Source organism: Gigantopelta aegis, chromosome 14, assembly GCF_016097555.1.
Source record: "Gigantopelta aegis isolate Gae_Host chromosome 14, Gae_host_genome, whole genome shotgun sequence".
NCBI lineage: Eukaryota > Metazoa > Mollusca > Gastropoda > Neomphalida > Peltospiridae > Gigantopelta > Gigantopelta aegis.
The window spans coordinates 9,740,357-9,754,568 of NC_054712.1; the positions used below are offsets into that span (position 1 = coordinate 9,740,357).

The 14,212-nt window shown below is 37.7% G+C and overlaps 2 protein-coding genes across 3 annotated transcripts in view; one reads left to right on the forward strand and one right to left on the reverse strand.

Annotated features, from left to right (window-relative positions):
• The window catches only part of LOC121388033 (leucine-rich repeat and coiled-coil domain-containing protein 1-like), a 378,090-nt gene that overhangs the window by 280,529 nt on the left and 83,349 nt on the right, over positions 1-14,212 (reverse strand). The gene's annotated exons all lie outside the window — the stretch shown is intronic.
• On the forward strand, positions 183-1,392 carry LOC121388034 (FMRFamide receptor-like). The gene has a single exon (XM_041519234.1). The coding sequence runs from the start codon at positions 197-199 to the stop codon at positions 1,310-1,312; it is 1,116 nt and encodes a 371-aa protein (XP_041375168.1). The 5' UTR covers positions 183-196; the 3' UTR covers positions 1,313-1,392.

Consider the following 14,212-nt stretch of genomic DNA (forward strand, 5'->3'; position numbering starts at 1 on the left):
TGTCTAGAATACCACTTTAATTTCTGAGGAGTATGAGTGTGACCGCACCCTACATGCATGTCAGTTAAAATCTGATGGGTCAATAGTCATGTGTGAAGTACAACAAAGAAACAATGAAATTTAATATTTATTTTATCTTGTCTTTTTTTTTTTGTCTTTTCAGCCTGTGATCAGAGAGGCCGAGACTGACGGCACAATGGTGGAATTTACCACCAACATAATGTACACATTGCTCAACGAAACATTCTACTCTCCAACCAACCACAGCCTGCAGGCGGAGAGCACCAGCATCAGGGCGTTCAACTTCTACGTTCTCGGCATCTTCGGAAACACCCTCGCCGCCTTCGGCCTGATCGCCAACACTCTTTCCATCATCGTGCTGAGACACCGGCGCATGCAGTCGTCCACCTCCCTCTACCTCATCACGCTGGCCATCTACGACAACATCATCCTCGTGACCATGATCCTGTTCTTCGGGCTCCCGAACCTGTACCCGGAGACCCCAATCCTGGAGGACTACTACTTCAACTACAACCACGCGGTTCCATTCGGCTACCCGATCGGTCTGGCCGCCCAGATGGGCTCCATCTACACGTGTGTGGCCTTCACCGTGGAGCGCTACATCGCCGTCTGCAAGCCGCTGCACGCGGCCAACATGTGCACCAAGTCGCGCGCCAAGAAGGCCATGATGCTCATCTTCCTGTGGGTGGTCGTCTACAACATCCCGCGCTACTTCCACTACCGCATCCAGGTGCACGTGGTCGCCGGCAGCAACAAGACTCAGGCGGTGCCCAACACAACGGCGTTTGGCGACCACCAGGTCTTCAAGCAGGTCTACCTCGTGTACCTGCAGCTCTTCTTCATGTTCCTCATCCCTTTCTGCATCCTGCTCGTCCTCAACACAGCCCTGATGCGTGCCCTCAACCGGTCGCGCTTCATGCGTCAGCAGATCTCGACATCGGCGCAGCGAGAGCATAACCTCACAGTGATGCTGATCGCCGTCATCATCGTGTTCCTCGTGTGCCAGTTCCCGTCGATCATCGACAACATTCTGCTCGCGTCCGTCGAGGCGTTCTACCTGCGCGTCAACACACACTACCTGCGATTCTACACGATGTGCACGCTCATGGTGGAGGTGAACTCTGCAGTCAACTTCATCATGTACTGCGTGTTCGGCAAGAAGTTCCGCATGATCTTCCTGCATATATTCGGGTTTAAAAAAATTCACAAGCAGCTCCAGTATAGAAGTACTTTATATAACACAAGGTCTAATGGGATTCGGACATATGATATGGAAGTGTCGTTGGTATAGTAAAAAAATCCCCAAGATATGTATACTTCACAGTGTATCTCCATATCATCAGTGGAAGGAATATATTAGTTATATAAGAATCTGACCTGTGAAATAATATATATTACAGTGTATCATATCACCAGTGAACCATATGTGAAGGAATATATTAGTTATATAACAATCTCACCAGTGAAATAATATATATATTACAGTGTATCATCATATCACCAGTGAACCATACATGATGGAATATATTAGTTATATAACAATCTCACCAGTGAAATAATATATACTACAGTGTATCATATCACAAGTGAACCATATAATATATAGGAATATATTAGTTTTATAACAATCTGACCAGTCAGTAAAAATATATGATGTGGATTTATATACAAGTGATATTACCTTATAACCAATAAAACACACACAGGAATATATTGGTTTTATAACAATCACACCAGTGAAAACATATGACGTGGATTTATATACAAGCGATATTACGTTATCACCAGTAAAACACACCAAGGAGTATATTAGTTTTATAACAGTCTCACATGTGAAATATATGACGTGGATACAAGTGATATTATTTTATCACCAGTACATGTAACTCTAGTGGTGTTGTTAAATAAAACAAACTTATCACCAGTAAAACACACACAGGAATATATTATTTAGTGGAATAACAATTTCATCAGTGAAACACATGAAGGAATATATTATCACTGGTATCATAATCTCATCTGTAAAACATATGTCATGGACATGTGTATATATTATATTACTAGAGAAACATACATGAAGGGATGTATTTAATTCAGTGGTATCACAATCTCACCAATGGACATATATGACATGGTGGTATATATCTGAGATATCAACATACCACCAGTGTAATATATATGATATGGAGGTATGTCACTGGTAAATCCAAACACCAAGAAAACGTCATATATGATATGGATGTATATGTGTATACCTCTGGAAAGGAACAAGTCAGTAACTATATATTATATATGTAGTAACTGTTTCATTTCACAGGTTACGAAGTAAATGGTGCAATATGATATGACATGGTTATTACAAACCATGCATCAACACAGAACATGACTGAAACACGATATACATGGAAGTATTATGAAAACAGAACAATTGAGAAAAACACACTGCCTTTAAATCACCACGACCAAAGTAACTATTTTCAGGTGTAAAGACTGTTTCCAATTGATTTTTATGTATTATTCAGCTGCATATATTGATGGAACACAGGACATTATGTATTTATCTTTCTTTGTTGGTGTTTCTTCTGAAAAGATGTTTTTGTTGGAAATAATTATTTTAACAAATGATTATGATTAAACAATGTTTAAATCATCAGTGTTGGTGTAGAAAGTAGTTTGACTGTTGGTATCCTGGTGGAAAGAATTTAGGAAAGACAAAAATAGTAGCAGCAAAAAGTGACAACTGCAACCAAAACCCTCATCCACAGTACTTATCAGGGAGGGGTGGGATTGAGCTCAGTTGGTTGAGTGCTCGCCTGAGGTGCCTGAGGTGCTTGTGTCGCAGGATCGAATAACTTTGGTGGATCCATTCAACTGATTGAATTTTTCTCTCATTCCAACCAGCACAAAACAACCGGTCATAGGCTGTGGTATGTGCTTTCCTGCCTGTGAAAAAGTGCATATAAAAGATCCCTTGCTGCTAATGGGAAACTGTAGCAGGTTTCCTCTGTCTATGAGTCAGAATTACCAAAGGTTTGACATCCAAAAGCTCTCTAGAGAGAGACAGACAGACAGACACGTACAGACAGAGAGGACACACAGACAGACAGAGAGAGAGAGAGAGAGGAGAGGAGGAGGAGGAGAGAGTGGTGAAGTCGAGAGGAGAGAGATCCTGAGAGAGAGCGAGAGAGAGAGACAGTCAGCGACAGACAGACAGAGCCACAGCGAGTAAGACAGAGCAGACAGACAGAGAGAGAGAGAGAGACTCCTCCAGAAAGAGAGAGAGAGAGAGAGACCGACGACAGCACAGGAGATACAGACAGCAGAGAGAGAGACCACTGAGAGAGAGATGAGAGAGAGACAGACAGACAGACAGAGAGCCCAGACAGACCAGGACAGAGATCCGAGTGTGTTGAGACAGAGCGAGATCCCGAGACAGCAGACAGCGCGGCTCAGGCAGACAGACAAGACGAGATCGAGAGTAGATGCGACATAGCACTTTTCCAGACAGACAGAGAGAGAGATGCAGAGAGACAGGTCAAGAGAGATGGAGAGAGAGAGAGAGACAGACAGACAGTGACTAGAGCAGATGCTACTGAGAACTCCTAGATGAGATGAGGACAGAGAGACAGAGTAGACACAGAGGGATCAATTGACAGCCAGTCCTGACTAGTATACAGACAGGCAGAACAGACAGAGAGGACTGTAGAGAGAGTTGATGGACAGAGAGACAGACAGACAGTACAGTAGAACTGCAGAGCGAGAGAACAGGGAGAGCACGGACCAGAGAGCGAAGAGAGATGAGAGAGAGAGAGAGAGACCAGACAGACAGACAGACAGAAGTCCGTGAGTCCAGAGACAGACAGAGAGAGAGAGAGAGAGAGAGAGTCAGTGAGATGGTGACAGAAGAGAGAGAGAGAGAGTAGAGTAGTGAGGAGAGAGAGAGAGAGTACACAGACAGTGACATGTCCAACAGACAGACAGTGAGAAACAGACCAGACAGACAGAGAGAGAGAGAGAGAGGAGAGAGGGAGATAGAGAAAGGAGAGAGAACAGACAGACAGACAGACAGACAGACAGGACAGACGACAGACAGGACAGAGAGAGAGAGAGATAGAGAGAGAGAGAGAGATGAGACAAGAGAGAGTAAGAGAGACGAGACAGCCAGACAGATCGAGACTTTGAGAGACAGACAGGAAATAGTTTAGAGAGAAGGAAGGAAGAAGGAGGAGGTAGGATAGCACATACTGCAGCCTCTGATATACCAGCCTGGGTGCAGAAATAGACCAATGGGCCCACCAATGGGGATTGATCCCAGACCAACCGTACATCAAGCGAGCCACTTATTTTAGAAACTCAACTACAGGTATTCATGCATGCAAACTAATGAGAAAAGAATAGGAAACGTCAGGCACCCAGTTTTATTGTTCAGGGGTGGGAATTGGTGAACTGTAAAAAAAGAGGAAATCTTGTGGGGTCCCGGAAATTCTTGAAATCCTAGGTTAAAATCTGTGCCATCTGACACATTTTGGAGGAAAGGACGATTAAAATGCGAAGAAACACAATATTCCATGAGAGGAAAACAGCTGATCCGAGGAGAATTCCCACCCCTGATTGTTATTGTAGGGAGATGCAACATGATGTGATCTAAATACTAATGCCATTCAAATTTTAAAAAACAACAGCCCTAAAACAGCTATATTATTTACTAAGCTTTGCCTCTTTATTTTTATGAAAATGGTCTATTGACCTTCACTCCTGTCAAAATAGTTTGGAGTTCCATATTTAGCAGAAAAAACTAATAATAAAAAAACTACCAGCCCACTTTACATTTTTCAGGTGACCAGGATGAAAAAGTAATAATTTTTTAATGGGACCTCATGTTAAAAACTGAACTAAATTTATTAAATAAATATTTAGAAAATGAAATGATGAAACATGCAGAACGACTATAAAAAACCCCTATTTATTTTAGAAACTCAGCTCCATGTATTAATAATACTATGGTAAAACCTCTCAAAACCAGACCCTCTGTAAACTGGACGTTTTTACAGAGTCCCTTTTTAAAAACCAGTATAGAACCTCTCTAAACCGGATCCCTCTTAATACAGTACATTTTTATTGGTATCAAAGGTGTCCGGTTTAGAAGGGTTTCACTGTATTAAGTCAATAGGCTATTTTAGAAAACAAAATTACAGTCATGACGAAATTAATGTGCATTCGTAACAACTATAAAACTGCTAGTTATTTTAAAAACCTATATGCATGTCTCTTTCATACGGATATAATTATTTAGGAAAACGAAATTATTGTCATGACGAAACTTGTATCCAAATAATAACCATCTCTGATATAACAAAGCCCACGCAACCATGTTTGATTGGCCGCAGCAAATTATGGAAAATGAGAATTATGAAAGAAAAACAGCACCGTAACTGCAGAGCGCTGTGTCACTAAAAGCACCATTTAAAGACCTGTAACCATTAATGTAAACACTGATCTTTTCCTGTCTCGTCAATAACAATATCATGTAAACATCTTGAAATAGATCTAATTACTTGACAAAGACAGAGCAAACAAGCATTATGAGAGTACTGCTAAAGCAATACATATCCCTTACCTGGCCCAACAATTTTTTGTATCTCCTAAATTCAAGGCCATAACTCTGAAAAGTGGGTAATTCACCATGAAACTTCAAATTGATCTGTAAAGCTATATACAAATGATAAAGCTATATACAAAATTTCATCTTTGATATCTCCATGCACATTTTCACATCTCCTAAGTTCAAGGGCCATAACTCCATCAAAAATAGGTAAATGGTCATGAAAGTCAAACTTGATCTGTAACAGTACATTTCAGCTCAATATCTCAAAGCCTTCTGTAAAAAACATCCAAAAAACATATGTGGGACAGACAGATGGACCGACGAACAGACAGATAGAGATGAAACATATAGTCTCCTCCGGTTGGACCGGTAGGGGACTAATAAGCAGCCAGCCTCTTCAGCAAAAGCCTGAAACGATAAAATGCTTGAAATTCATTACTGACTGACATTGTTTTGGGTGTTTTGTTTTCTCATCCCAACCAGTGCTTCAACACTTGGTGTCGTTCAGTATTAGTAATACAATAGAAACATGACAGCCACATTATTCAGAATTGTCTGTTATTTTTTTACATTCATCGGGGTATGAAAAAATCATCTGCAGATTTTTTTTTTTTTCATATCCAGATGAACATAAAAGAAATAACAGACAATATTTATAATTAAATTTGAATCACACTTGCTAATAATAACTCTAAAACTGCACACTTTATTTTGAATTATTTTTGGTCCATAAACAATAACACTCAATAAGACAACTTGCCCATATAAAATGACGTCATCTGATATGATGTTATCTGATATGACGTCATCTGATATGATATTATCTGATATGACGTTATCTGATATGATGTTATCTGATATGACGTTCCCTGACGACGTATTTTTTACATTCATCGAGAAATTAACAAACTCCCGTTGTTACATCTGGACCAATAGGATGATGTTACATGTATGTTGTAATGAATGCAACGGAAATTTAATTATTAATTGTTTAAGTGTCAGACTCTAGTTTCAATCGTGAAAATCGACACTAAGTTTAGTTAATCTACAAACCTGTAACACACTTGGATAAAGTTACAACAGAGTGAAACAAGAGTCTGTGAAGTTGAAACTGGGAAATACCTTTAAAAAATAGACTAGAACTTGTCTCCATAACTGTTACTTCTCAGAGGTACATGTTTTTAACTATACGAACAATACATTTTGTGGTATTAGAAAAAGTTAAAATTTGTTTTGTTTAACAAGACACCACAAGAGCACAATTTTGACATAGTTTTAGAGAGGAAAGCAACTACATTTTTCCATTAGTAGCAAGGGATCTTCTATATGCACAATCCCCCAGACAGGATGACACATACCACGGCTTTCGATATACCGTAACCAGTCGCAGTGCAGTGACTAGAATGAGAATAACTGTTCATAAATGTGTAACAGGGCTCTAACTTAAGAATTTGTCTCCCACAGCAATTTTGAAAAGAATTGCCATGGGTGAAACATCCCACCGACGGCTATTGTGAGCCTGTCAATGGCTAGTTTTTAAAAAGTGACAAATAAACATGACTGAAGGGCTATTTTGTTCTATGTATATTTCAAATGTGCAAATGTTAAATACTGGCAGACAACGTACACCAGGTGTACAGATTTTGCCATTGTTGAGGAGCTTTATCGACGGCACAAAAGTGCCATAGGTGATGGTCTCTACCTACAGTAATTTATATCTCATCATTAAGTTTGAGCCCTGTGTAACGATCTTGGAAACTTATAAGAAAAAAGAATACAAATGGCTAGAAGTTCAAACTATAGGACAAAAAGGACACATCAGCCACTGGGTGTCAGTCCGAGTTAGTTATGTTACACAGCTCAAATCTCAATTCAAAATACAAATCTTTTTTAAAGCTGAAAATTAATGTTACCATGCATACAAATCAGCTAAATGTGAGGTCACCATACAAATCTGTTTTAAAGCTAAATCTGAAGTCACCATACAAATCTGTTTTAAAGCTAAATCTGAAGTCACCATACAAATCTGTTTTAAAGCTGAAATCTGAAGTCACCATACAAATCTACTTTTAAAGCTAAATTGTGAGGTCACCATACAAATCTGTTTTAAAGCTAAATGTGAAGTCACCATACAAATCTGTTTTAAAGCTAAATGTGAAGTCACCATACAAATCTGTTTTAAAGCTGAAATCTGAAGTCACCATACAAATCTGTTTTAAAGCTGAAATCACCATACAAATCTGTTTTAAAGCTAAATTGTGAGGTCACCATACAAATCTGTTTTAAAGCTAAATGTGATGTCACCATACAAATCTGTTTTAAAGCTAAATGTGAAGTCACCATACAAATCTGTTTTAAAGCTAAATGTGAAGTCACCATACAAATCTGTTTTAAAGCTAAATGTGAAGTCACCATACAAATCTGTTTTAAAGCTGAAATCTGAAGTCACCATACAAATCTGTTTTAAAGCTGAAATCTGAAGTCACCATACAAATCTGTTTTAAAGCTGAAATCTGAAGTCACCATACAAATCTGTTTTAAAGCTGAAATCTGAAGTCACCATACAAATCTACTTTTAAAGCTAAATTGTGAGGTCACCATACAAATCTGTTTTAAAGCTAAATGTGAAGTCACCATAAAAATCTGTTTTAAAGCTAAATGTGAAGTCACCATACAAATCTGTTTTAAAGCTGAAATCTGAAGTCACCATACAAATCTGTTTTAAAGCTGAAATCACCATACAAATCTGTTTTAAAGCTAAATTGTGAGGTCACCATACAAATCTGTTTTAAAGCTAAATGTGATGTCACCATACAAATCTGTTTTAAAGCTAAATGTGAAGTCACCATACAAATCTGTTTTAAAGCTAAATGTGAAGTCACCATACAAATCTGTTTTAAAGCTGAAATCTGAAGTCACCATACAAATCTGTTTTAAAGCTGAAATCTGAAGTCACCATACAAATCTGTTTTAAAGCTGAAATCTGAAGTCACCATACAAATCTGTTTTAAAGCTAAAATCTGAAGTCACCATACAAATCTGTTTTAAAGCTGAAGTCACCCTACAAATCTGTTTTAAAGCTGAAATCTGAAGTCACCATACAAATCTGTTTTAAAGCTGAAATCTGAAGTCACCATACAAATCTGTTTTAAAGCTGAAGTCACCATACAAATCTGTTTTAAAGCTAAATTGTGAGGTCACCATACAAATCTGTTTTAAAGCTAAATGTGATGTCACCATACAAATCTGTTTTAAAGCTAAATGTGATGTCACCATACAAATCTGTTTTAAAGCTAAATGTGAAGTCACCATACAAATCTGTTTTAAAGCTGAAATCTGAAGTCACCATACAAATCTGTTTTAAAGCTGAAATCTGAAGTCACCATACAAATCTGTTTTAAAGCTGAAATCTGAAGTCACCATACAAATCTGTTTTAAAGCTGAAATCTGAAGTCACCATACAAATCTGTTTTAAAGCTGAAGTCACCCTACAAATCTGTTTTAAAGCTGAAATCTGAAGTCACCATACAAATCTGTTTTAAAGCTGAAATCTGAAGTCACCATACAAATCTGTTTTAAAGCTGAAGTCACCATACAAATCTGTTTTAAAGCTGAAATCTGAAGTCACCATACAAATCTGTTTTAAAGCTGAAGTCACCCTACAAATCTACTTTTAAAGCTAAATGTGAGGTCACCATACAAATCTGTTTTAAAGCTGAAATCTGAAGTCACCAAGTTTTGTTTTTGTTTTTTTAATTCAAAACTTACATCACCATACAACTCTTTTTTAAGAGGAAATTTCATTTTATCATGCTTGCAAATATGTTTTAAAGATGCAATCTCACTTCACCATACAAATCTTTTTTTAAAACTCAAATATTACGTCGCTTACACCATCAACACATTTTAATCCCCATTGTACGATATTGGACACATGGTATGGACCATACAGATAATGAGAGAGGAAACCTGCTGCCGCCATGTAATGGGCTTCTCTTTCAGATTACCAGCAAGGAATCTTTTATATGCAGTATCCCAGACAAGATAGTGCATACCATGGCTTTTGTTAACACCAGTTGTGTAACACCAGCTGGAATCAGAAATAACCCAAATGACCCACCGACAGGGATCGATCCCAGACCAACCACGCATCATACGAGCACTAGGCTTCATCCCACCTCATATAACCAAGTCTACAGCTTTAAAACTGGCATCAGTTTGTAAATGATTTGTGACTTGACAAGATCAAACCAACACGCCTAGAAATGACTTCCGTCCGATACTGTCTGCCATGTAACAAGATCCATGTATATCGATGGAATCTAGTAACATCAAATCAGCTGTATTTCAATGACAAGTGACGGCTGTAATAGACAATACAAAGTAACCAATCCCCCGAGACCGTCATACAGAAAAGCAATCGGAATAAGCCCACATGAATAGCTGTAATACACAATTCTAATATGTATTATTCCGTTAATATCATTTGGTTATATGAGAATACAAAATGATTCTTTTACAAATCATTAAAAGCTGACAAATCATTTTGGACAATTGGTAAAACAAATCTATTAAATATTGAAGTAATCTTCTTCTTTTTTAAAGAAAAAAAGATTCAGGAGCTTATGCATCAGATATGATGTTCCCTGACAGCGTAATTTTTACATTCATTGAGACATGAACAAACTCCTATTGCTATGTCTAGACCAATGGTATTAGAAAAAGTAAAAATTTGTTTTGTTTAACAACACCACAAGAGCACAATTTTGACATATAATTACCTCCACCTGTTACCGGCCCCGGTCGGACTGCTGGTGCTCCCTTGCACCTGCTAGTGGAGGCAGTCCCCCCCCCCCCCCTCCAACCCATCCCAAACCTTTCCTGTCCTGGACGGAGGAGCCGGCTGAGGCCGGCACTTGTGCCCAGGATAGGCGTGCGCTACAACAGCTTGTTTTAAATGTGCACGTTAAACACTCTGACCTGACCTGATAGTCTTAGAGAGGAAACCAGCTACATTTTTCCATTAGTAACAAGGGATCTTTTATATGCACCGTCCCATAGACAGGATAGCACATACCACAGCTTTTGATGTACCCGTCGTGGTGCACTGGACACACAATGCAGTGGACACACAATGCAGTGGACACACCAACAGAGATTGATCCCAGACCGACCATGTATCAAGCAAGCACTTTACCACTATAGCTAACTAATTCAAATCAAGCAGAAAACCCCCACTTTAAATAACAAATCCTGTGACATGTATATATCTCCCCAGTGACAGGCATGGCCATGTACTTAAACTTGGATGAACTTTAACCTTTGAACTGGTGACATACTACATGTATATGAGATACTATGCCCTACCTATATGCCCTATCTCAGAAACTATTAGTTGCTACTATTAAAAAAAAAGAAAAAAAAGAAGAAAAAAAAAAGAAGGTTTTAGTTACTCTAGGTCTGGCAGTAAGAGATCTTTTGCCCTTTTTCTCTTAAAAATCAATTTTGTTATCACGCTATAATTATGGGAGTGAAACTTTCCATTCAACCTTTTTGAAAATCAGTTCTGATCTCCCCAATAATGACATAAAAAAGAGACACACTCTTTAATGGAACTAATTTCATCACGTACAAACCAGTAAGTGGCTGAACATACTTTTTCTGTTAACTCAGTCTTTGAAGAATTTTTCATCATGTATGTTTTAACTCCAAAAATATTATCAAGATATAAAGGCATTTCTATGGCAAAGGAAAGGAAAGGAATGTTTGTTTTATGACTCCTCAGCACATTTTAAACTATGGCTATTTGAAAAAGGAAAAGAAAAGAATGTTTGTTTAATGCCACATTTTAAACTACGGCTATTTGAAAAAGAAAGGAAGGTTTGTTTAATGACACCTCAGCACATTTTAAACTACGGCTATTTGAAAAAGGAAACCGGCCTCGGTGGCGTCGTGGCAGGCCATCGGTCTACAGGCTGGTAGGTACTGGGTTCGGATCCCAGTCGAGGCATGGGATTTTTAATCGAGATACCGACTCCAAACCCTGAGTGAGTGCTCCGCAAGGCTCAATGGGTAGGTGTAAACCACTTGCACCGACCAGTGATCCATAACTGGTTCAACAAAGGCCATGGTTTGTGCTATCCTGCCTGTGGGAAGCGCAAATAAAAGATCCCTTGCTGCCTGTCGTAAAAGAGTAGCCTATGTGGCGACAGCGGGTTTGACGTCCAATAGCCGATGATAAGATAAAAAATCAATGTGTTCTAGCGGCGTCGTTAAATAAAACAAACTTTACTTTGAAAAAGGAAAAGAAAGGAATGTTTATTTAATGACACCTCAGCATATTTTAAACTACGGCTATTTGGAAAAGAAAAAGAAAGGAATGTTTGTTTAATGACACCTCAGCATATTTTAAACTACGGCTATTTGAAAAAGGAAAAGAAAGGAATGTTTGTTTAAAGACACCTCAGCACATTTTTAACTATGGCTATTTGAAAAAGAAAGGAATGTTTGTTTAAAGACACCTCAGTACATTTTAAACTACGGCTATTTGAAAAAGGAAAAGAAAGGAATGTTTGCTTAATGACACCTCAGCATATTTTAAAATACGGCTATTTGAAAAAGGAAAAGAAAGGAATGTTTGTTTAAAGACACCTCAGCACATTTTAAACTATGGCTATTTGAAAAAGAAAGGAATGTTTGTTTAAAGACACCTCAGCACATTTTAAACTACGGCTGTTTGAAAAAGGAAAAGAAAGGAATGTTTGTTTTATGACACCTCAGCACATTTTAAACTACGGCTGTTTGGTGACTATCATGCTTATTTCCATACTCGGTCATAAAAGAGAGAGAGTAAAATGTGTTGAGTGCTTCGATAAATAAAACATTTCCTTCCTGTACATTTGGTAATTCTGACTCGTAGTCATCAGAGGAAACCTGCTACATCTTTCCTAATGCAGCCAGGGATCTTTTATATGATCTTTCCCAGACAGGAAAGCACATACCACAGCTTTTGACCAGTTGTGGTGCACTGGTTGGAACGAGAAAATGCTATAGTCAAAATGGCTACATCTCCCTATAAAAAAAGAAAAGAATACTTTATTTTCCATTTCGCAGAGGACTGTACACTCTATAGTTTTTGATGTAGCAGTTGAGAAGCACTGGTCAACATGGTTGGGGGGAGGAGAAAACAAGTCCCAAGATGGAGATTGATTCTGCTGATGAAGTTCTAACATAAAAGTTGAAACAAAATATTAATGATACCACCAGAGCAAAATGATAAAAAAATTTCAATGACTCAGTCTTTAAAAGAAAGTTGTCTTAATACATAAACACCGCTTCGGCATGTTAACCAAGAGTTTGTCATTAAGACAACACACCACAATTTGTCTATCGTTACTAGCTGTTGCAGCTTAATATAGTCCGGTTTAGGAAATAGTTCCTCATAAAAAAAAAAATACTTCAAAATTCTGATATGCTTTTTGAAATCTTTCTTTGATGATTACACGTAGGTTGACCTCAGTAGTATTTAAATACCCATAGGTTTGAAGTAACTTGTTAGTACCGGTATTTCAAGTGTTTTAGTGAATTTTTCAGTTGATCTGAATGAATCCACCTGTACACAGGTTTCATAATGTGGGGCACAACCTAACTTGGTTTGCTGGTTGTCCTAAATGCATAAAAATCATGCAACAAATTTCTAATTTTGTATTGATTTTAACATTGACTAAAATAAATTGAATATTTGTACAAAGGGTGTATTTATTTATATAAACATACTTATTTAGACTTTATTAAAAAATAAATTACCTTGCAGTGGACACAAAACAGTCATACTAATTGTTACCCTGGCCATATTTAACTCAACCCTGTTTGCCCAAATACACCTCTAGACCAAATGTTTTGTGGAATAGGGTCACAAACACACCACAGTGAAACTCACAATTATTTGATATTGCATTATTTGCACATAATTATTTTATTATCCATATATTATAAGTATTGTAAACAGTATTAAAAACATGAAGTTTCATTAAATGACCTTGAACTTGGTTTCTGTTCGACTCGTACAGAATTACAATGTTTCCTGTTGAAAGACAGTGTTCATTCTATATCTATGCAGATTCCATAGTTTGTAAAGTTATAACAACTTATGAATTCTTCTTATATACTCTTCAAAAAAAGTAGGGGAACTCTAATAAGAATTTACAATTGCCAAAATTGTAAGGTACATGTATATTAGCTGTGAGGAATGGCTATATGATAATAGTGAATTAATTGGAATAACATTACAACCGGTAGTTCAGTATTATAGTAGGTTTTATGACCACCTAAGATCTTGAAGGACGATTGGGGTCAAAAGTGAAATTTGAAAGTTGAAATGTTTTTAATCAGTAAATCGCAAATTCAAACAAAAAAATGACTAAAAACAAAACAATAACAACTGTATGATCAACAGAATGAAAAAGATTGACAGAAATAATGTTCCACGGTGATTAATGGACCTTCCTGGAATTCGTGAAAATCGAGAATGACACCCTACGCACATGTACGGGGCAATTGTGTGATGCACGTGCAAACTATGGAATG